We start from the raw sequence: 25,419 nt of genomic DNA, 5'->3' as shown, positions 1-25,419 counted from the left end.
ATTCCGGTAATTCCATAAAATTTTGGGAATACACCTGGGTGGGGAGCGCCCCTTTAAAGGATCAATTTCCTTCTTTGTATGCTCTATCTGATTTGAAAAATGAGCCGATCTCGTCTTTCATCACCCCGTCCTCTTCCACTTCTGGGATTGGGTGGAACTTGGGTTTAAGAAAGGATTTGAGGGACTCAGACCTTGACAGTATTTCGAGCCTTATTGCACTTCTTGATAATGTTGTCTTAGACCCCACTAGGGAGGACTCTAGAATTTGGACACCTACCCCTAATGGCATCTTCTCTTGTGCCTCGTTCTTCAAAGTCTTAAGTCAGTCCACCAGTCCTACCTTCCCCCCTTTCCCTGTTGGTGAGGTTTGGTGCAGAGCAATACCTCTTAGGGTTGGTAGTTTTTGTTGGGAAGCCTATCTGGAAAGAATTAACACTGGTGATCTACTCCAAAAGAAGAGACCCAATACTTGTTTGTCACCTCAGTGGTGTGTTCTATGTAAAGCGGAAGGGGAGACTGGTTTTCACCTACTGGTGTCTTGCCACTTTGCGAGGTCAATTTGGGATTGAGCTTCCTTCGTATTTGGACGCAGTTGGAATCCCCCATCAGATTCGCAAGGCCTTTTCTCCCCCACCTTTTTTAGGTGGCGGATAAAAAGGGGAAGGGTAATGTGGAGAGGACTAAGGGCTGCAGTATGTTGGACATTGTGGGAGGAAAGAAACTCCAGGATATTCTCAGAAACCTAAAGAGGAGCAGCAGGTCTGAAAGCTATCATACATATTAGGGTGGTACAGTGGCTGAAATATTTGAAACTATTCATAGATTACACTGTGGATGACATGTTGAGGAAGTGGGGTGAAATTGCAAATTGCAAATAGACCAAGTCAGTAATGAAAGTGGTTTGGACTCCCCCACCTAGAGGATTCTTAAAATTAAACTTTGATGGATGCAGTAGGGGAAATCCGGGGCAATCGGGGATTGGAGGTGTTTTTTGGGACGAAAATGGGGTCATCTCTGCCATGTTCCCAGGCCCAATTGGAGTGGGTGACTCCTTAGATTTGAGATCCTTGCAGTTATGGAAGGAGTCCGGAAAGCTAAGGAGTTGAACATCAAGAAATTCATAATTGAAGGGGATTCAGAGGTGGTGATAGGATGGCTGACTAAAGATCAAAATGGTTTATGGAAGTATAACAATGAGAGGAGGAAATTCATGTGGCTGGTGCGGGAGATGGAAGTTAAGACATGTTGGGTTAAAAGATTGGCTAGTTCCCTGGTTGACGGTTTAGCTAAACAAGGGGCAGAAAGGGATTCACTGTTTTGGGCTAAGCTGTAATTTTAGTGTATTCTTTTCTCTTTTTCTTCTTTTTTTCTTTCTTTTATGAGGGGCTCTTAGTGACTCTTGGAAGATAAGTGTGTTTGTCTTCCTCCTGTAAATTTTCTACTGATGATTAATGAAAGTGTTATTGATAAAAAAAAAATACTAATTCTTGGTCTTTTGTATGCTATTTTCATCATTAATAAAAAGTAATTCTTATTTATTATACTTTTGTCTAATATGATAAAGATATTATCTTTATAAAAAAAAGATATAGTATTCAAGATGTGCCAGATTCTTTACAATTTTTTTCTATATTTTTTTGTATTTAACTTTTAATTATATTTTTATTACTTATGTTGTCATAAGCTGACCCATTTGAGCTGGTTGGTTGAATGATGAATTGTTGCCTTTGGTTAGTAGAAAAACAGGTAAAATTTCTCATATAACATAATTCAACCAATGAATTTAGGGTAAGCCCCCCATTCAGGAAATCATGCAGATATTGCTTTAATTACATCTCTACTAGGAGTAAAGAAAACCTTATGATTCTGATTTGGAAGTTTAAAGGAATAGAGTAGACTAAATAAATTTTAATTGCAGAATTTTCTATTGAAAATTCTGGCACATTCCCTCCTTTGATAGTAGTTTAAAGTAATTAGTATAATCATAATCAACCAGTTTCATAAGCAATGTTGTAGATGGGTTTTATCACTTAATAGAATCAACATTTTATGGTGTAGGGAACCATAATAAGTATAATCATAATCAGCCAGTTTCATAAGCAATGTTGTAGATGGGTTTTATCACTTTATAGAATCAACATTTTATGGTGTAGAGAACCATAATCATCTGAGTTTCATGAACAAGGCTGTAGATGGTTTAATCCTAGCATGCTTTGATAGAGAAATCATGAGCATCCAATAGAACCACTTGATTGTAGTTGGTTTTCATTATTTACTTCCTTTCTTGCGAGTAAAATTTGGAGACTGATCAAAGATAGAAAGAGAAGAAGACAACATCAAACGGGAGATATTTGTAGGAGGTATTTGCTGAGAAGACTTCCCTTCATCCACCTTTGATAGTAGTATTTTATTTTTCTCCTCCCTTTGATTTCTATTTTTTTTTTTCCATGAGATTACTTTTCTTCTTCTCTATCACTATGGACTTCCTTAAGACTCTTTAAGAGTGTGGTTGTCTAAGAGATCTTTTCTTCGAAGTAGGAGAGGGCTGAAGCCTCTCCAAGAATTTAAATTGGGATTTGGGTAGTTGTATAACTATTATTCTCTATAGGTGAAAGACACCTGGCTTCCTACTTAAAGAGAGGGATACCCGGTGTAGATCTCCTCTTTGGTCCAAATGGGCTCTAGTTAGCCTACTAGCCCCTAAACTTGGATTTAATCAGCCTTAAAATTATTAGATTTCATGGGTAACCAAGCCCATTTTCTCCTATTGCAAGTTTCACTTTTAACACCTTGTTAGTGGGTCAGGGTTCAGATATTAATTCTTTTTTCTACTTTGTTTTGTAGTTCTATCAACTTTCATAATTAATAAATCTGTTCTTGTTAATCACACTTTTGTTTAATATGATGGAGTCCAATTTATGCGCCTCGCTATAGGCCTTGAAGGACCTTGCGCCTCAACCTAGGCATTTGCTCACTCACTGAAGCTCCAAGAACCCCCTATTTGCTAATGTCGTTCATTCATTCATCCTAATAAAATATTTTCTTAAAAAGCAATTAAAATTATGAAATCATTTTTTTGTGTGTGAGAACTAAGAATTTAAGACCCTAACATGGACTTGTTTGGGCTTGTCTCGAGGGACATGGCACAAAGGCAGCTCGTAGAATCAGGAGTGTAATATGTTTTACATCACATTAGCTACTTGAAGTAATGCAATTGAGGAAAAAAATGAGATTGTGGATTTTACATGCTTAAAAATGTTTTATATACTTGATTTTATTTTTAAATTTTCATTCAAATACACTTTACATGTTATGTATATGTATTTTTATTTTATATAATGGGTTTTTTAAAACATTTATTTTAAAATTTTAGTTTATATTATGTTTAATATATATATATTTTATTTTTTTGGCCTTTTTTTGAATTTTTTGACTTTTTTTATAAATTTTTAGCTTTTTTTTGTTGTATTGTTGTGTCATGCTTCAAAAAGGCACATGCCTCACCTTGTGCCCTGAGCGCAAATTGGCCCCTGTGCCTTTTTTGTGCCTTGCGCTTTTTAAACATTGATTTTCTATGAACTTATTTTTATCTATTTATTATACTTTTATAATTTAGTTATGACATCATGTGTTAACCCATATGACCCAACTGGTTGAACCATTAAAGCATTTGATCTGGTCAGCAGGTCACAGATCAAATATGAACTCTTTTTTTTTGTTTTTTTGAATTATTGTCCTTTTTATCATTAATAAACAATAATGCTTATTCATCAAACTTTTTTTTGACTAGTATAATGAATATACAATATTAGAGATATGCCAATTTTTTTTGGGAATTTTTCAGCTTTTTTTTTTGTATTTCAACTAGTTATTATATTTTTATTACTTAATTGTGTAATCATGGGTTAATTCATTTGATCAACTGGTTGAACCACCAACCTGTCACCTAGATAGAAAAGTGGTTCCATTGGTCTTAAAAGAAAGCAAGGAAGGTACATTTTGTTTATGTTAGACAAGTCTCCTCCCCCTCTTTTCCCATTTTTTCACACCAAAATGGTGTGTTTCTACATCCTAAGAATTGAGAACTTGCAATGCAAGCCTTTTTTCATCCCATCTTTTGACATCTCACAAACCAAACATGGGAAGGAACGATTATTTGAGAATATTGCATTTTATTCCCTCCCTATTTTACGAATCAATCTCAGCCTTGGGGTTCCAAAGTTGAACGCTATCTTGGTTGAGAGACTTCAGGATGGTTATACTGGCTGGTTCAAGGGTAATAGTGAATGTTCTTTGCAGTACTATAACATGCTACAAGAGAAGTGATGTATCTGTTTCTGGTCACGTACCAATTTTTTATTTTTTGGCTAAGTACCTTGTCATTTGACCTGCTCCTAGGAGAGGATGGTGGAGCTTCCTGGTGGTGAACTGCCTGGTGATGAGCTACTTGGTGGCGAGCTCCCTGGTGGTGAGCTACCTGGTGACGAGCTCCCTGGTGGAGAGCTACCTGGTGACGAGCTCCTTGGTGGTGAGCTACTTGGTGACGAGCTCCTTGGTGGAGAGCTACCTGGTGACGAGCTCCCTGGTGGAGAGCTACCTGGTGGAGAGCTACCTGGTGACGAGCTCCTTGGTGACGAGCTCCCTGGTGTAGCGCAACCTGACTGCCCTCTACATGAGGTGATCTCCTCTCCTTTGCAGGCGGCGGGAGTTGAGGGACCTGCGAGAACTGAATCAGAGGACCCGGGGGTATTTTCCCGACGGGGACTCTCCGATGCCTAAGTTAGCATTCTGATTGTAGGGAGCTTGGAGAGAAATGAGAGAGTTAGAGAGCAAGGATTACCTCTATTTTTCATTCTCTCCCCAGGGGTATTTACCCGGCGGGGACTCTCCGATGCCTAAGTTAGCATTCTGATTGTAGGGAGCTTGGAGAGAAATGAGAGAGCTAGAGAGCAAGGATTACCTCCATTTTTCATTCTACTCTCCGATGCCTAAGTTAGCATTCTGATTGTAGGGAGCTTGGAGAGAAATGAGAGAGCTAGAGAGCAAGGATTACCTCCATTTTTCATTCTCTCCCCGGGGGTATTTACCCGGCGGGGACTCTCCGATGCCTAAGTTAGCATTCTGATTGTAGGGAGCCTGGAGAGAAATGAAAGAGCTAGAGAGCAAGGATTACCTCCATTTTTCATTCTCTCCCCCCTGTCTTTGGGGGTCGGAGTCCTTATATAGTGGTGTCCTATCAAATCAGGCGTAACAACCTCTGTCAAGTCAGGCGTAATTGCCTCTGTCTCTCTGCCGCAGCCGTTATTGCTAGAGCTGAGGTGGCGGGTGTAGGCGGCTGCTGTAAAGTACGGCTCTGCCAGTCAAGGGACAGCTCTCAGGACTGGCAGGTACGGCGCCGCCTAGCGAGAGACGTGGGCGCAGGCCTCTGGATCTGTCAGGTACGGTTGTCAGGTAGGAGATCCTCCTGCGATACGCCGAGCTGCCCCTAAGTGCCGAACTACCTATGCCGAGCTACCTGTAAGTGCCGAGCTGCCCCTAAGTGGCGAGCTCTTCGTAAGACGTCAGGCTGCCTGTGGCGAGCTGCCTATGCCGAGCTACCTGTAAGTGTATCGGAACAAGGACTAACCAGAAATTATCTATATTGAGTCTCCTCCCATTGGTTGTATGTACTATGAAATAGATGGGTTAGGCATTGCTAACCTAAATTCCGAGGTTCTTGGCACTTCTTACGTCGTAAAATTTTCGTTCTTTCATTATTAATAAATTTTTTACAATTGCCAATCTTCTATGCAAGGTTCAAAGTATCGGAAACACCAAGTGTATCGGAAAGGCAATTTTAAGAGACGTATCGGGATACACCTTGGATACACATTCGTATTGGAGAAAAACTAAGATATGCATAGATACACCTGGAAACACTATAAATACTTTAATAAATCATAAAAATACATCAATAACACTAAATATAAGACCTCAATGAGGTGTATATACATTAAATTAACATATTTTAATGATTTTATGAAGAAATATATTGTACTTAATTATAATTTCATTAAATATCCTATGCTTAACTATAATTTATAAATTATAATATTTAAGTTTTAATGTTTTATGGGATTGGAAAAACCCAACTCTCTTATCCAGCCATAAAACATGCATTGGCACAACTTCTAAGTGAAAATATAATTAATAATTCTTTATTATTTAAAATAATAATTATTATTTATTATTTATTTCCAAAAATTATGAAAAATAAATAAACATTATATAGTATATTCAAAAAAAGTTATTAAAGATGAAACTTCAATTGCTTTGTGGGTATGATAGATCAGATCATCCATAGAACTATAATATATTCAATCATTGTGATTATTTATTGATAAAAGAAATCAATGTGATCAAATGATAAAATATAATTAATTAATTAATTATATTTTAATTCTAAAAATATAAAAATATAAAAATAATTATTAAAGATGAAATTTCAATTGGTCTGTGGATATGATAGGTCATCCATAGAATTATAAGATAGTCAATTGTTGTGATGAAATGATAAAATATAATTAATTATTATTTATTTTTTAATTCTAAAAGTATAAAAAATAAAAAAATATATTAAAGAAGAAATTTCAATTCCTCTATGGATATGATAGATAAATCTATAGATCTAAAACATATTTAGTCTTTATAGGCAAAGAAAAATTACATTTTCAATTTTTTTTGTTAATTTATATTTTCCCCAAATATCTTCATTAAATTTCCATAAATCTACTGACAACACAAAAAAATATTGTGATTTTGGATGTAAGAAATGTAGATCAACATAAATTTAAACATTCAAGAAAAAAAGAAATCACAAGATATTTTAAAAATCTGACAAAACTTACTATTTTGCCAATTGCCATATTTTTTCAAAATTTGAAAAATCTTCAAAAAAATAAAAATAATGATTCACACGTGTTTCATGCAAAGGTTTGCAAATCTAGCACTCTAGGAATGAGGTTTGGAGTTTTAAAGTCATTTGGGGGTAAAACAAGGTTTATTTATGGGAAACGAATCTTGCTTTCCCCTTTATATTTTTTCAGTTTTTGGCCTTATCTTTTTCGTTGATACGCTACCGATACGCCCTCGATACACCCCCGATACTGGTCTGATACGCATGAAAAAAGATGAGATGACCAATTTCAATGTGTATCCCCTATCTGTTTTTCAAAGATACGATACAATATGCCCCGTATCGGGATTGTATCGAAATTTTAAAGCTTGCTTCTGTGACTATCACATGATTGCTTTGTGACTATGTCCATGTTTCATTGGGAACTGTGACTACAGCTACAGCAGATGCACTCTCCCATTTGCCACATCTATTACAAATCAAGAAAAGGTTGATGTAACTTGGATGTTGATTTTTTCGTTTTCTATTTTTCTTTGTTTTTTTTTTTTTCTTTTACATTGTTCACATTATTGCACCAACAAAAGGGTTAAGAAAAGAAAAATCCACATTGCATCTCTTTCATCATCATTACCAAACTTTTTTGTTTAGGAGCATCCTCATTCAAGTTCAAGTATCTCTCCTTGAGCACAATTTGCAGCCAATTTGCGTGTTATCAAACTATGATGCCAAAACTTGCCTTGTTTCATTCTCAATATGGATTTCTTTCAATCATTACATGTCTGAGTTGGTTGTAATCAAAGGTCTCATTATTTTTCACATTCGACTTTGTATTTGAATATTGGACCATTGGTTACATATCAGTTAGCAGAAGAATTACATGAAAAAGAAAGGCAAGAAATTAAATTACGGGAGGAGTTGGAGCTGTTGAAGGATTCCATTAGATCTGAAAAGCAAAGCTTAGCAGAAATTATATGCGATCGTGATAGACTGATATCACTATGCGATGAAAAAGACTCTGCACTTCAGGTGATTATGATGTGTGAAAATGATATTATATGATTTCTGGCATTCCTCTTCTTCCCATTGTAATAATGATTTTGCTATTTTATTAGGATGCACTGTTGGAGAAGAAGCGCTTGGAAGCTAGATTGACAAAGCTAGGAAATCAAGGGTATTCCTCCCTAGGGAGCAATGCCAGTAAGGATTTAGTTGGATCTAATATTGCGGTAAGTTTTAAAATGTGATGGTTTATTGCAAAATTGCTGTTCTGTTCTGTCACATTGTGGAATTCTATATAGTGATTTTTTTTTTGTTTTGATTGGTTCTGGTGCTTTTTTATAGGATATAAATAAGCTTCAGGAGGAGTTGAAAATGCGCAATGAGGAGGTGCGTTCTGCTGGAGAAACTGTTAAGAGGCTTGCAAATGAAAAACTATTGTTGGAACAGAAGATTCAAAGTGTTGAAAAGAAGAAAGGGGAGGAGGTGAGTTATGTTGTTTGTGTAGTTCTTCTCCATCTAAGTTTCCCAATATTCCTTCTCTTCTGGCATTTCCTGAGTTGCAAGCTAACAGTTTTTCATTTTGTTTTTTATTGTGTACATGCAGATGGAAATTCTTGAGAAAAAATTTGAACAAGAACGTAGGTCTCTTAGGTTGCATGTTTCTGAACTAGAGAAGAAGCTGGAAGGTATAACTCGAGATTTGGCTGTTGCGGAATCTACTATCATGAGCAGGAACATGGAGTTGGATGCATTGCAAAGTAATTTGAAGGAATTAGAGGAACTACGAGAAATGAAAGAGGTAATGCTCCTTTTTTATTTTCTTAGTTTATGTCATTTATATTGAGGTCATTTTTCTGTTTTGAATATTCCATTTTCACTTAGTTTCTACCTCTTGGTGTGGAAAAGAAACCTGAACATGTTATAGCTAATAAAACTCTTTCTTTTTAGGACATTGATAGAAAGAATGAGCAAACTGCTGCTATTTTGAAGAAGCAAGGGGCTCAGTTGGTTGAGTTGGAAACACTTTACAAGGAAGAACAAATGTTGAGGAAGCGATATTTCAATTCAATTGAAGGTTGGTATGGTATTATCTTTTGATATGTCAGTAGGAGATGGGTGCTTTTCATTTCTTTTCTTTTCTTTTTTCTAACTAAGGGCACCATGTATTTTATTGGGTCATTTACTAGAACGCCCCCTGTAATTTCACAGATATACTTACACCTACCTTGTAGTTTTTATTTACTAAAACACCCCCTATAATTTGCAACCTATTTACTTAATTGACCTTTTTCTAAGAAGTGTTTGTTTTGCCATATAAAGGTAGTAACATGATCTCCTAATAGAGTGGTTGCTTATTCCAAAAGTACCCCTAACACTTCTTCGCACAAAAATCAAAATTGACCAAATAGAGTGGTTGCTTATGTCTTATTAGGGTAAAAATGGTATTTCAAATTTTATTTTATTTTGATTAAATTTATTAAATGGATAGTAGTATTTTCCATTATCATCTAATGGATGGTTGATTAACTAAATCAATTGCAAACTATAGGGGGTGTTTTAGTAAAATGCAAACTATAGGGTAGGTTCTAGTAAATCCATGAAACTATATGGGATGTTTTAGTAAATGACCCTATTTAATATTATAGGAATTCTTGTTTTAGTTTTTATTGTCTTAATAAATGTCTATTTTTCAATTGATGTTCAATTCCAGATATGAAAGGAAAGATCAGAGTATTTTGCCGATTAAGGCCTCTTAGTGAGAAAGAGATGTTAGAAAAAGAAAGGAGTGTTCTTACAAGCATTGATGAGTTTACAGTTGAACATCCTTGGAAGGATGATAAGATGAAACAACACCTTTATGACCATGTTTTTGATGGCAGTTCTTCCCAGGAAGATGTATTTGAGGACACTAGGGTAAATTTTGTTAAATGTCAATACTTAAGCATTAAAGTGGAATATTGTACAATTTGAACTTTTGTTTGCTAATTTCTTGGTGGCTAACTTTCTCTGGCATGATTTGACAGTATTTAGTGCAATCTGCCATTGATGGGTATAATGTTTGCATATTTGCTTATGGTCAAACTGGTTCCGGAAAAACATTTACAATTTATGGGTCTGAAAGCAATCCCGGATTGACACCAAGAGCTATTGCTGAACTCTTCAAAATTTTGAAGCGCGACAAAAACAAATTTTCTTTCTCCTTGAAGGTAAGTAATGTGTTACAAGTTACAATGAAATTGTAGAATGGTGACTTTTGATGATATCGAACATTGTTAGAGTCATTTACTCAAATGAATTCAACAATTCCTTTTTTATACAACATATATGGCAGAATTTAATGACCTTTCATAAACTACCTTTTGTTCTTTGTTAAATGGTGATAAGGATCAAATATAAAGCCTTTATCTAGTGTAGTATTGGCTAGTTGAAGTTTTGAGAGGGTGGATTGATTATGGATCTTACTTCCTGCATATTTCCATGTTCTCACACATCAACCTGAGTCTTACCATCTCATGCAGCAGTTGCCCCTTCCATTGAAATAAAATAAATAAATAAACTGTTCAACTTGTATTTTTTTTCTTTACACTAAGAAGATGATGAAGTGGGGATGGAGAGGAGTAAAGTTGGAATTTTGGAAAGGGTGGGTGTTGTAGGAATAAGCAGGGGTAAAGTGGGGGAGGAGTTTTAAGGAGAAGGAAAATCGAGAGATGTGTTTTGGAGTCAAGGAAGGTGTAGAGACATAGGTGGTGGGGAAAAGTGGAGGGGATTTGAATTTGAGTAGAATCCACTTAGGCAACAGTAGTTTGAACAACGCTAACGTGGATTTTTGGTCAAATTTGCTGAAAATTAGGAGGGGCAAGGGCTTTATTGATAAAAAACCAATAAGAGGGGAATTTTGAAAAAAAATGGAAAGGAGAGTCTTCAAAACATTAAGAGGAGAACTGGATTTGGGTGATTGCCATGTTCAAAGGAGGAAAGAACTCCTTGGAAATTCAACGGAGCATACGAAGCCATGGCTTGGATGACAAGGGGTCTAAGAGAAGAAGGTACTCGAGAAGGGCTAGAGACGAGATGACGCTGACTAATGCTATAGAGGGTCAGATTAGGAAGGTGACATCATCACTGCTACATGTCCACCTTTCTCAGTCGGTAGTAGGGGATTTGTCTACATTAGAAGGGCTGTGGGTGGATGACGATGAAAACAAGCTGACTTGTGAAGAAAAGAAACTTGAGCCTGAGAATAGTTCAGTTGCTGATTAGACAGATGACGAGGTATGTATGAAAAACACTCTTAATGAGATGACTTTGAAGGAGTTGGGGAAGGCTTTAATCGATCGTGGAAAAGAGAGCTGGGGAAGAAAGTGAATGTCTTTGGATGACAACAATTGAGGGAGACAAGCCAAAAAAAGTTTATAATAGAAAGAGAATAATGATTGGAATTGATATGAAACCTGAGAGTGGGAAGGAGGTTGGAGCAATAATCCAGGAGGTGAATTCAGTGGAAAGTAGAGGGGGAGGGGGAAGAGGAGAAAAGTAAAAGTGAGGATTAGGGAGGGCTGACAAAAATCGAGAATGGAGAAGTGGCAGTTGGCAAGTCCTTAGGTTTGTTCTTCTGGGAGGGGAAGGCTTTGTGAGAAAAGCCTTCGAGTAGTTTGAAGAAAAAAGGAGGAAGAAAACAAAAGGAAAGGAGAGGGAAGGATAGAGAGTGATATGAAGGGGACGAGGATGAGGTGTTGGGTGAGGATATGTGAAGTTTGGGATGAGGGGGGAGTATGAGGGTGTTAAGCTGGGATTCACGAGGGCTGAGAGAGAAACAGGAGAACAATGGTGACAAATTTGAGGAAACTAGTTGTGGACTGGGCTTGGAGCTCCCTATATTTGATCATATTAGTATCAGAACTAGGGTAGAATTTTTGGCATGTTCTTGAATTTTAGTTGTGTTTCTCAGTTTTCAGCATGTATCTCTAAATTTGTTTTGATTGTGAGGTGCCACCTTGTGACCTCTTGGTCTGTAATTTTTCCTTTGATTAATGAATTTCTTTATACTCTTCCAAAAAAATGTTTTTTGTATAATCAAATAAAATTTATGTATTTCATGGCCACTAGCTAGCTAGGGGAGGTTTTTTTTGCCATCAATTTAAGTGTACCTCATTACCTTGACCCTTTTATTTATTAATAATATTCTTGATATTATCTGCATTTTGAAATGGTACAGGCCTATATGGTGGAGCTATATCAGGATACACTTGTAGATCTTTTATTACCGAAGAATGCAAAGCGTCTAAAATTAGATATAAAAAAAGATTCAAAGGTGATTTCTATGTCTAAGGATGTAAAATGTTTGATTGGATATACCCTTATCAGAAATTACTGAATTCTTATATTATAGTTTTTATTACTTTATGTCTTACTAATTTGTTATCTTCATATTTCTAATAGGGAATGGTTTCTATAGAGAATGTGACAGTTGTTTCAGTTTCAACTTATGAGGAATTAAGAACTATTATTTTGAGAGGGTCTGAGCAACGACATACGTCCGGGACTCAAATGAACGATGAAAGTTCAAGGTCTCATTTGATCCTTTCAATCATTATTGAAAGCACTGATCTTCAAACTCAGTCTGTCGCAAGAGGGAAGGTAGATATGCACATTCATTAAGTAGAAATAGTTTCTTGTTTGATTAAATTAAAAGGAATTTTTACACTTTCACAGTTGTATGTTTGCATGAACTAAGAAATTATGTTGGTGGTCATAGTTATTTTTTCTTGGTGGAGGTTCTCCATGTTTTCAGTTTTCATCTGACTAGTATTTTCCTCTACAGTTGAGCTTTGTAGATCTTGCTGGTTCAGAGAGAGTTAAGAAGTCAGGTTCTTCTGGGAGTCAACTGAAAGAAGCTCAGAGTATCAATAAATCACTTTCAGCCCTTGGGGATGTGATCAGTGCTTTATCTTCTGATGGTCAGCATATACCATATAGAAACCATAAACTAACGATGCTCATGAGTGACTCGCTTGGTGGAAATGCTAAGACTCTTATGTTCGTAAATGTATCTCCAGCTGAATCAAACTTGGAAGAAACCCATAATTCTCTGATGTATGTGCTTATTCTATTTACCATGTAAAAATTTTTAAGTGCATACCTAATTGTTTCATACTTGATTGTTGAGCATGTTCTTGCATTGTAGTATATAAGAATATTGTTTCTTGGATGATAATTGCTTTGATCACATTTAGTAGGATATATTCAGTACTCTGATAATGCTATTTTCATATTAAATTAGGTATGCTTCAAGAGTCAGGTCAATTGTCAATGACCCAAGCAAAAATGTTTCATCAAAGGAAGTTGCACGTTTGAAGAAGCTACTGGCTTATTGGAAGGAACAAGCAGGCAAGAGGAGTGATGATGAAGATTTAGAAGAAATACAGGATGAACGCCCTGCAAAGGAAGGGGTACATAGCCGCTGTTCCATGTAAATTACCGTCATTAATACGTGGTTCATTTTTCTGTATTGGTTAAATGTGGTTAGCCAGCAGCATGGGAAAGGTTCTCCAATATACAGTTTATTGACAGTTTCTTAATGTCATTAATTGGTATGAGAACCTTCTCAACACATCGCTGAGGGTTGAGATTTCACGTTGATTTCATAAAATCAATATCAAAAGCTGTAAAGTTTGAAGCAGTATATATTTGCTTAGCCCTGTATTTTAATAGATCTCAAATGAAAAATCCATACTTCTCTCGTTTGTATTTCTGTTTTTTTCTTAATTGTAAATAGTAAAATTTTGGGCTCCTCTTTCCCATTTCATTTGGTATTTGTTTAATGTTTTTATGACTACAAACATACATTAAGGTATATAATCACACGTACATGCAACTTCTTTTCCCTACTAAACATTTACATGTGACCTGAGAGAGAGATGAGATGAATAGAATGATTGTGTGAATGATCTTATAGGGAGATAAAGTTATGAGCTTTCATACAATTTCTCCTAAGAAACTATAATGGTTGGTTCTTTGTGTTCATATTAAGAGCTTTATTTCTTGAAAATTTAACAATATAATCAATTTTAATGGAAATTGTGTACTAAGATCATTCTATTCTCCATTGTAATACCCAAGGCTCATAAATTTAATGAGCTGTTTTGGGAATACAAGGGGGTTTAACACAGAAAACCGTTGTGGATGCCCTTCATGTGCTTTGCATAGTAAAGATTCTTCAGTTGCAACAAAAAAACCTAGTTGTCTAAATCTTAGAAAATAATGGAAATGTTTTTCTTTATATTGTATGAAGCTGGTGCAATACAATTCAAAATTACAAATTACTGAACCGTGTACTACGAGATGAGTTTCTGTAGGATATGTTTGGTTTGCAGTTGGAATAAAAATAGAAAGCCACTGTCCGTTTGGTTTAAATGAAAACTGGAATCAGCTGGAATGGATTCTCATTCCCAAGGGAGGAGGGAATGGCCATTCTTTCAAATGGGAAATGCCATTCCATTATGGTCTGTTTGGTTTCCATGAAAGTTGGTCTGGGAGAGGAAAAGGTGGGAAGGCATGGGATGAGAAACAGAAAATTTATTCTCATTGGGGTGTCCTGTGCTTGGTTAGTCAAATATGTGGGAAAATCAAGTTTTCAGTGTTTCAGGGCCTGCATTTGCTTCGACTCCAACAATCTAATGTTCTTTTAGAAACTCTTTCAGAAGGAAACACATCTACGACACCGCCGGAATCAATGGCTGTCAGAACAGGGGTGACCAGATATCGCTAGTGCCCTAAAATGACAACAAAAACAAAGAAAAAATGAACGGGTGTTATCCCAGACGAATCATTGTCGGAAACGACAATGAAAATGGCCGGAGATAACTTTCTAAAGGGGGGGGGGGGGGGTAAACACTGGACTGAGAGAGAAAAATATCAAATAAAAAATACGAAAAAGAGGGCTTAAACGAACCAATATCACAAGTAGAAATCTGGTCTTACCGTCAACGGTTATAGCCAAATAAGTGATTGGAGTTCTAATCGGGAGGACATGAAAGCTTGGATCGTGGAGGAAAGAGACGCTTATGACAAGTCACGATATATTCTCATTCATTTCCTTTCTCACCGGAGTCGCACGATTTCAGCGTGACCCTTTTCAAGTTTTGGGAGGTTGCGTCCCATGATTTCTCAGTCTGTTTCATAAAACAAACAAATGAAAACAAACATCTAATGGGAACATTTTAATTTTCTCATCCCAGCCGCAGCAACCAAATAGACCTTTAGGAATGAGATTGGAATTCTGATTCTGTTCAACCAAAATGGTTGGAAGCGGAATGGACCATTCCAATTTTGATTTCAGACTCCTATTCCTGCAAATCAAACAGACCCAAGATTCATGTACTAGTGTTTTGTTTACCAATATATCATTTATGTACATTATTTCAATTTCTTTATACTCATCCTATTCGTTATTCGTTACTCTTACAAGTTTAAAATCATGGCTTCCACCGAATTTGCAGGCACGTTTGGGCGTAGAATTTTGTTGCAACATGCCAACATTGCATGTACATATTTTACCAAAATATAAGGAAAGAAAACGTTAAAACGTTGGTTGTTCATATGTCCTTAACCAATAGAACGTGTGTTGTCTTTAAAGTTTGGTACTTTGGTAACCCAATATCATATCCAAAGTGGCTGAACTCTTAAACCATATTCACTTGGGCTGTGTGTTTGATTGAATTGCTGGTCGAAGCATCGTTACTCTTCAATTCGGTAGGTGACGGGATGGCTAGACCCTTGGGTAATTCTATTACGCACTGAACCAGGTTGGAAATCACATCTGCTTGACCGAACTTGAATTTATTCACACCCTCACAATACATTCAGCCCCGTAGTAGGAAAACCTCCCAACGAAAGACAGCATACAAGTACGTAAGATGTTCCTAAGCCTCGTTCGTTTTTTGGTAAATTATTTATCCACACTTACCCGGGTAAGTACATTTACCTATGTTCTTTTATTTCCCATGTAAATAAGACAATGACCATTTTATCCATAAGAATCCATTATTAAAAGTGGCATTTTTGTACCATTTAAGTGTTGGCAATTTTCCCCTAGGTGGGAAAGTTATTTACCCACTTAAGAGATAACCAGGAAAATAAACTTTCCCTTATTTTCACATAAATCTGAAAAAAGAACATGAGATTTTTGGTCAATGAAAACTCCCCCCCCCTCTCCTCTCAAAATCCAGAAAAAGAATACCCCCTTAATGTACTACTGCAATGTATTATGAGGTGAGTGTGAAGAGCAGGTCTGGCCTCGAATCAAACAGGAGAATACTTTCTGTTTATTAAAGAAAGAGGAAAGAAGGGACATAAGGGGTTTTCTCATCATGGATCTCATATGTACTTCCTTTCCTCCATTGTCACACATGTGTATATTAATTTTTTAAATTAAATTTTAAAAATATAATAAATCAAAATTAAAACCCTCATGGGTCTTAATTGTCTCTCATAAAATCCATATATACTCTTTAATAAGATCAATTTTAAATCTCTCTCTACCCCTATCCACTAGGGATGTTGATGCAAGTTGAGCGGGTTGGGTTGGGTTTTAGTTCAACCCAGGCTCAACCCTAAGAATTAGGCCTAAAGCCCAAGCCTTGCCCACACTAAAATTTGAGGCACTTTGGTTGGTAAATCGGCCCATACTAAAAATTGATATACATGCATGTGTATATGTATGCATGTATACATATATGTGTGGCAACCCAATCTATATCTATCTATACTACTTATAAAAGTGTGAATGAAGAGGTATTGGCTTCTGAATTTTTTTTTTTACTGAATTTAGTTCATCTCCATTGAAAGGGTAGAAAATGCAATTAAAAGAATACCATTAAGTACATTCAATTACCTCTCATTAAGTCTCACATTTAAGTTATTAAATAAATCACATTCTCTCTCATTGAATCCAACATTTATACTTTTGTTTATCATCATTAAATTCCACTAACAAATCCATACACAATAATTATTAATAGAATGGAATTTTATATTTTTAAAATAAACATAGGAATGGAATCATATTTTTCATCTAGGTGGTGGGCAAGTAGTTCAACCATTTGGGTTAAATGGATAATTTCGTGATGTCATAAATAAATAATACAAATTAGAAATATAAAAAATACTTTTGTTTATCATCATTAAATTCTATTAATACATACACAATAATTATTAATAGAATGAAATTTTATATTTTTAAAATAAACCTAGAAATGAAATCATATTTTCCATCTAGGTCGTGGGTAAGTACTTCAACCATTTGGTCAAATGGATAATTTCATGATATCATAAATAAAGAATACAAATTTAGAAATATAAGAAATACAAAAATATAGAAAAAATTTTGAAAAAAATAGACACATTTCTATTATTATATATTTGTCATATTAAAAAAATAACTATGATAAAATCGACATAATTTTATTAATGATGGACATCAAATAAATAACTTAAAACCGATGGGAAATTAAACCATCTTCCTATCTAGGGGGTGGGTTAGTGTTTCAACCTTTTTGGTCAAATAGGTTAACCCATGGTGTATAATTAAAAACAATTTTTTTTTAATATAAAATTGTACAAAAGAATATGAAACAATTTGGGGCACATCTATAATATTATATACTAATAATATAAACAAGAATAAGTATGATAAATAATAATTATTTTATCAATGATATAAATGAAATGTAAAATTTAAAACCACTTTGAGAATGAAACCATTTCCATATTTAGATGGTATGTAGATAAGTCAATGATCTAACATTCTAGGTCAATCTATGATGTCATAACTAGGTAACGAATATTAAATACATACATACAAATATATATAAACTCAAAGAAAAATATAAGCTTTATATAAATCATTTTGATACAACTCTATTGTTATATATTCACCAAATTAAACAAAAGTAAATGTGAAAATAATAATTACTTTTATCGATAATGAAAATGGAATACATGATTTAAAATCAACCGGAAAAGCAAAATGATTTTTCTATCCAAGTGATAGGTTAGTGGTTAAACTAAACATGTCAAATGGATGTCATTATTAAATAATGAGATACCTAAAATTTTAGAAAATTTAGAAAATTATCGATAATTTTGGGAACATTCTATAATATTATATTCATCATATAAAAAAGTGTGATTAATGAGAATTATTTTTATTAATGATAGAAATGGGATAAAAGTTAGGATAAAAAATAAAGAGAATTAATGTCTAACACATGACTCGATTAACCATGTCAAATGGTTCAATAATTTAATTAGCTAGGTCATCGTAGGCAAGTGGTTTGGTAGGGATGCAAACAGATCAGATTATATTTAAATTAGTGTATATTCAAATATGATATGATCCAAAGATTCGACTGGATCTCATAAATATTGATACGAATCCAAATATGATACGGATCTCATAATCCGTATCATAAATATTGATACGGATCTCATATCATATTGATACGAATATGATATGATCCTATTTAATTTTTTAAAAAATTAATAAATTATTAAAAGAAAAAGAAAAATATAACAGTTGAAATAAAAAACAAAAAAAATATAAGTATTTTTTCAACTATTTCCATCATATAAAATGTTTACAAAATGCAATATAAATATATGATTTGACCACAATATTAAAAACCAATGTTCAAACAATATATTGGAATTGCATTACCTCTTGGTAAATAAGTCATTTTTATTATCTCATAAATTAAATAATAAAAAAATTAAAATATAGAATTTTTTATAAATTTTATAGAAAAATTTTAACATGCATTAATATTATATATTCTTTATATTAAACAAAATATATTTGAAAAATATGAATTGTTGTTAGTATAAAGATAGAAATGGCTAAAATACAAAGAAAAAATGAATTAAAGTCTTAATCATAGTCCATTTTCCTAGTTAAATAGATTAATGGTTCAATAAGTAAAGTCATTTGATTGCTTACTATTATCATCATCATCATTTGATATTGCCACGTGCAAAAATAAATCTAGAAATAAGAATTACTTTTATTGATGATGAAAATGTAAAACATGATTTAAAATCAATTGAAAAAGAAAAAATGGTTTTTCCATCCAAGTGGTGGGTTACTGGTTAAACTATCCATGTCAAATGTATTAACACATGATGTTATTATTAAATAATAAAATACATAAAATTCTAAAAAATGTAGAAATTTGTAGATAATTTTGGATACATTTTATAATATTATATATTCATCATATAAAAAAGTGTGATTAATGAGAATTATTTTCATTAATTATAGAAATGGGATAAAAAATAAAAATAGCATTAATGTATAACGCATGACCCCACTAACCATGTAAAATGGTCCAATGATTTAATTACTTAGGCCATTGTAGGCAAGTGGTTTGGTAGGGATGCAATTAGATCGGATTGGATTTGAATCAAGATATATTTGAATTCGATTCGATCTGAAGATCTGATCGGATCTCATAAATATTGATCCAAATCTGAATCCGATCAATATATTGGATATCCGAATCTGATACAACTCGATTTAATTGAAAAAAATAATAAATTATTAAAAAGAAAAGAAAATATAATAGTTGAAATAAGTATTTTTCAACTATTTTCATCATATAAGAAGCTTACAAAGATGCAATATAAATAACATATATTTTATATATAAATGATATATATATTCGGAGTAAGGCCGAAATACCTGACAACATAGAGGCCAGCAGTACAAACGCCGCACTACCAAAGAAGCAGCAGCGGCGGTGGCGCAAGACTCGCCGTTCATCAGCAAGGAATGATCCATCAGCGAAGCCCAGCCATGCAGCAGTTCAAGGTCGAGAAAGAGAGGAGGTGAGCTTGGTGGCCATAGGAACAATGCCAATCTTTTGAGCTGGCCTTCCCCCTTGCCACCCGATCTCCTAGTGGCCCCGATGCCAAAAGATTTCAAGGTACCACCGCTAGACAAGTATGATGGGTCCTTTGATCCTAATAATCACGTAAATGCATTTCAGTCTCAGATGCATCTCGCCGTGGCCGATGATGCTTGTATGTGAGTGGCTTTCTCCACCACATTCAGAGGAGTAGTTCGAACTTGGTATAGAAACTTCGCATCGGGTTCCATCAGAAGCTGGGCGCAGTTCACGGACATGTTTATGGTCCACTTCATCACAAGTAAGAAGTGCCCGAAGTCACAGGAGAGCCTTCTGAACGTGGTGCAGAGGGAAGGAGAGTCAATTCGAAGCTACATCAAGCGCTTCAACGAGACATGCTTGTAGATACCAGACCTTGACCCAGCAGTACGTCTCACTGCAGTGCGAAAAGGAATCACTCACAAAGAGTTCAAGTGGCACGTCGTGGCCAACAAGCCGAAGAAGATCACCGAATTCCCCAAGTTGGGCAATCAGTTTATTAGTACAGAAGTAGAGATAAACTAGAAAACCGACAACCAGCCAGGAGAAAAAAGGAAGAGAGAGGAAGAAGGAACGAGTAACAAGAAAAGAAAAAAAAAGCAAGTCCCCCCAAGTGAAGAAGCAAGTTCCAAGCTCGAGAAGTAAGTACCCCTCACGAAGTTACAGGACGGGTCGGCGTTCCAAGACCCCACCAGTGGAGAGAACAAACTATACTCCCCTGAACGCAAAGCAAGGAGAGATCCTAATGGCCATCAAAGACTCCTTTATCGTCAGATGGCCACCCAGGCTACGGGGAGACCCAATGACCAAAAACCCAAACGTCTATTTCACTTTCATTGGGACCATGGTTACAACACAGAAAACTGTAGAAACCTCTGCGATGAGATCAAAGAACTAATTTGCCGTGGGTACTTGAAGAACATTTTGCATGAGGAAAAAGGACAGGGGAACCGATAGGGAGATTGGAAAAAAGACGCCCCAGAGAGTAGTAAACAGAACAAGAAGCCACCTCACCTGCTATCGGAAGAAAGACCGATCCGAGGGGTGATTAATATGATCATTGGAGGATCTATTGTAGTAGGGTGCACAGTAGCAGCCGAGAAAACGTCAGTCCAAGAACTGGAGCATGAAGCAGAGAATCCACCCAAGCAACCTCGGATCGAAGAACCAATCTACTTTACCGAGGACGATGCCCATGGGATTCAGTATCCTCATGGCGATGCCCTGGTTGTGAAGATGATCATCAATGAGTTTGAAGTAAAGCAGATCTTGGTGGACTCAGGTAGTTCGACCGATATCCTCTTCAAAGGAACCTTTGACAATTTGCAACTACAGTAGAGCGATCTAAAACTAGCAGATGCCCCACTAGTAGGGTTTAGCGGAGAGGAAGTCAGGCCTATAGGTCGTGTCACAGTACTAGTGGAGGCGGGCACATGGCCGAATATTGTCCGGTTCGAGCACACATTCTTGGTGGTCACAACTCCGTCCCCCTACAACACAATCATAGGTCGGCCTTTACACATGTTTTACGTGCGATAGTGTCAACTTACTATCTTAAGATGAAGTTCCCGATGGATTACGGAGTAGGGGTAGTACGAGTCGACCAGCTCGAGTCTCGGAAGTGTTATGAGGCTGCTCTCAAAGGAAAGGCAAAATTGGCAAAAGTCGTCGAATTAGAATGACTAGCAGACTACAATGAGGAGCGAGCTGCCCCAATGGAAGAGTTGGTCCACATACCGGTGTCCAAGACTGAACCGGCCAGGACTCTCAAGATCGGTACACTAGTAAGTGAACCACTTCGAACACAGCTAGTAAGTTTTTTACAAAACAATTTAGATGTTTTCGCCTGGTCCACATCAGAAATGCCCGGAGTTTACCCTAGCGTCATAACTCATAAACTTAATGTGGACCTCTTGTCAGGCCAGTCAAACAAAGAAAATGTAACCTCACCCCGGAGCGGTGGAGGGTAGTTGATGAGGAGGTCAGGAAGATCTTCTGTGCAAACTTCGTTTGGGAGGTCCATTACCCGAGCTGCGTCGCAAACCCTGTGCTTGTGAAGAAAGCCAATGGCAAGTGGCACATGTTTGTCGATTACACCGACCTGAACAGAGCCTGTCCAAAGGATTGCTTCCCCCTACCCAGAATTGACTGCCTGGTAGATGCGACCTCAAGGCACGAGTTGCTGAGTTTCATGGACGCCTACTCCGGCTATAATCAAGTTAGGATGGACATAACTGACCAAGAAAAAACTGCTTTTGTAATCGAACTTGGGGTATACTGTTATAAAGTTATGCCCTTTGGTTTGAAAAATGCTAGAGCAACTTTCCAGCAATTTATAAACAAAATTTTTGAACCTTTGATTGGCAATAAAGTGGAGTGTTATGTTGATGACATGGTCGTGATGACCCAATTCTCTAGATCTTTAATTAATGATTTAGATGCTGTTTTTCAAATTTTAAGGAAGTATAATATGAAGTTAAATCCAAATAAGTGTGTTTTCGGAGTCACGTCGGGCAAATTCCTGGGTGAATCGACGTGGCATTGAAGCAAACATGAACAAAATCAAGGCTATCTTAGAGATGCAACCATCCTAGAAAATCAAGGAGGTACAACGACTAACTGGGACAGGTATGCCTTAAAGCAGTTTATGAAGTACCGACGTAGCTGCCATAATCCCAACAGAGATTGAAGTACCAATGTTACAGCATGAAGCTTACGACGAAGAGATGAATGACGACGAGCTCAGAACCAACTTGGACCTCATCGAGGAGGTACGCGATCTGGCCTACATTTGAACTGCAGCTTACCAGCAGTGAGTAAATCGGTATTATAACGCCCGAGTCAGGAAGCGGCTATTTCGAGTAGGCGACCTGGTCCTTCGCAAGGTAATGGTACCTGAGCCCGGCATGGGTAAGCTCAGTCTGAATTGGGAATGTCCTTACCGGGTGAGACGGGTGTTTGGAGAAGGAACTTACAGGCTCGAGACCATGGAAGGAAAGCAGGTACCTCACGCTTGGAATATCAACAACTTAAGGAGATACTACCTATAAGTCTCAACGCAAGCAAAAAATGACTAAGTCCATAGATCACCGAGTTAATCCTATGGACAATGTATTGGAGAGAGGACCTTAAGTCACTCCTAGAAGCCTAAGGGCTATAGTGCCGAGTTGACAAAAGACCTCGGCACGATATAAGACCCAGTCACCTCTCCGGCATGGGCAGAGAAGTCTTAGTCGCCTCTTCGGCATATGCTGTTCAAGACCGGGGTTTTGGATGGATGCCCTCCAGTGAGTCGGGAAAGGCCACCCCTCGGTGTTACGGACCACGAAGTAGCATCTCTTCTAGGCCGGAACCTTGTTAGGGAGCTCGTGCAATAGCTTGTACCCGGGCCGAGGAGACATATTGTAAGTTCGTCTGTGTTCGGGTAGAATGCAGGCTGAGTTCTTCTTAATGGGAAGGATTGAAGAGAAGATGTCGAGGTCTAGAGGATGGTTGTAATCGTGGAAAAGGGAAATGGTACCTATGATATTACAGATGGAGTTCGGGTGTATCTGGTCTATGGCAATGTCAAAGAACTTAACGACTTCGACTATGAAAGGGTGGAGAGGAAGACGTAGACCGGCTACGAGCTGCTCCTCGAAGACCACAATCTCATCGTGACCATGATCCCAAGGAAAGTTGCTTAAGGGAATACTATATACAAAGTCATTGGGGAGTCTATACTGAGCTACTAAGGATAGGAGCCTATCCGCTGTCATTGTAGACAGACCAAAGTTGTTTGGCAGGCGACCTCGGTGTGAAGTGGAGGCCGATTTTCCAAAAGTTTCTCGCTCTCGCCGAGGTGAGTCTGCCTCAAGTGGATTGGAGTCCACATCTTGTGCCAAAGTGCCCACCTCGACTGGATGAGGCTCCGCGGTCTATGCTAAGGTTCCGACCTCGGCCTCAGCGGACTCACCACTCCCATTTAGAAGGCTATCTAAGTTAAGGCTAGACATATTAATGGAAAGGACAACGGAATCAAAAGCAAAGGAAGACAGACTCACCAAAAAAAGACCGAAGAAAGCGAGATGACCTCGGACCCAAGAATAGCTGACACCGAGCTGGGATACTTAAATGCAACCTCAAGGACTTTGGGTTCATAGTTTTGTGGCGAAGAAAATGGGCCCTTCGGCCCCTATTTATAACCTGTATATTTGGGAATCAACGGTCGAGATCTACATGATCCAACGGCTCCTAGGAAAACCGACTCACGCCTCCCGAGGTTGAAATTAGTTTAGCGTGCGTTTTGACGTCCGTAGAGACTATAATCGGCTTGACGTCCGCACGTACCTGATACGCGATCTGGGTCACTTCCTGGTTGAGCCAAAGGGTTGAATTGGTCTGACCAACGATCTGCCCGAGGAGTGGGGGGCAATTGATGAGGGGTAATGAACTTCTCGCGCAGGGTCACCTAGGCTTGTCATGAAGTTCCCGCGTAGGGTCAGGACCCCTGGCACAAGGAGTGGGGGCAATTGATGAGGGGTAATTTGGCACGAACTGGTAAGTAAGGGTCACGTGGACGCGATCTGCCCGTAGAATGACAACTCAACAAGGGGAGCCTAGTCAGTAGTTTTCAGAGTTTGGATGTTTGGCCACCTCGGCATAGAGTCACCTTGGCGCCTAAGCCAATTCAGGGCCTAGGAACCGAAGTGACATGTAATCGATTTCAGAAGCTTCCCAGCGGACTTCGAACATCACGAGATCACATCGCGTAACGGCAGGCTTTATCCTCTCCCCGCCCGGATCCCGGAACCGTTTCGCGAAACCCACGATGACTTACCTATATAAGGGCATCAACCCCTACAGGGTCCAGGTACGCGTGGTTACCTACATTCAAGCTCTCTAGCACTCAAACTTTAGCTCGCAACCACAACAAGAATACTGACTTAAGGATCGGAGCGACCTCTCTAGGTCATCCACCCCGGTCTCTCTGGTCACTGTTTTGTCGTTTGATCCAGCTCACCATGCGAATACGTCCAAGCAATCCTCCAACTAGGAGCTTCCAGGTCGTGCATCATCATTTGGCATTGTTTATTTTAAGGAGTTATCTCTTTTTTACAGTTAAAATGTCCTTATGAACACTGAGTTTTAAATAGCAAAAAGAGATAAATCCTTAAAATGAGAATTGCCAAATGTTGCCTAAACATGTTAGCGGAATAGTGGGGTTATTATTTTAAAATGACAAGTTTTAAAACCGACTCGGTGACCGAACCGGTCAGGAGTTTGGTTATCGGGTTGAATGGTCCGACTGTTCAAACCAAATGCTCAGCCTGTTCTGACAAAAAAAAATAAAAAGAAATGGTCAAAACCGTTCGAATAGTTCGAATGGTCCGAACGATTAACCACCCGGTTCAGCGGTTTACTGACCAAAATCAACGATTTTAAAGGGAAATCCAGCTTTTGGGAAAAATGGAATCAATCACCTGACCATTTCCCAGTTTTTCCAGTCCGTCTGTCCAATCCGGTCTGGTTTTAAAAACCATGGAGAACACCGTCAAGGCTGAAAAACCAATGTATCGCATGATATATGTCGATACATGGTGG

The 25,419-nt window shown here is 37.3% G+C and overlaps 1 protein-coding gene across 4 annotated transcripts in view; it reads left to right on the top strand.

The window, feature by feature from the left end:
- Nucleotides 1-13,695, top strand: part of ZWI (kinesin-like calmodulin-binding protein (ZWICHEL)) — a 28,320-nt gene extending 14,625 nt beyond the window's left edge. For all 4 annotated transcript variants that reach the window (XM_010272330.3, XM_010272328.3, XM_088889748.1 and 1 more), the window contains exons 14-24: nucleotides 7,757-7,921; nucleotides 8,008-8,121; nucleotides 8,237-8,377; nucleotides 8,499-8,693; nucleotides 8,843-8,969; nucleotides 9,606-9,808; nucleotides 9,919-10,101; nucleotides 12,111-12,206; nucleotides 12,335-12,532; nucleotides 12,717-12,988; nucleotides 13,176-13,695. In XM_010272330.3, the coding sequence (XP_010270632.1) occupies nucleotides 7,757-7,921; nucleotides 8,008-8,121; nucleotides 8,237-8,377; nucleotides 8,499-8,693; nucleotides 8,843-8,969; nucleotides 9,606-9,808; nucleotides 9,919-10,101; nucleotides 12,111-12,206; nucleotides 12,335-12,532; nucleotides 12,717-12,988; nucleotides 13,176-13,368 (1,887 nt within the window). In that variant the 3' untranslated portion in view covers nucleotides 13,369-13,695. The remainder of the gene's footprint in view (nucleotides 1-7,756; nucleotides 7,922-8,007; nucleotides 8,122-8,236; nucleotides 8,378-8,498; nucleotides 8,694-8,842; nucleotides 8,970-9,605; nucleotides 9,809-9,918; nucleotides 10,102-12,110; nucleotides 12,207-12,334; nucleotides 12,533-12,716; nucleotides 12,989-13,175) is intronic.
- Nucleotides 13,696-25,419: the final 11,724 nt, after the last annotated feature.

Source organism: Nelumbo nucifera, chromosome 6, assembly GCF_055504915.1.
Source record: "Nelumbo nucifera cultivar China Antique chromosome 6, China Antique-T2T, whole genome shotgun sequence".
In the NCBI taxonomy this organism is placed as follows: Eukaryota; Viridiplantae; Streptophyta; class Magnoliopsida; order Proteales; family Nelumbonaceae; genus Nelumbo; species Nelumbo nucifera.
Note: the sequence above shows the minus strand (reverse complement) of the source record. Positions and strands in the feature narration are given on the sequence as shown.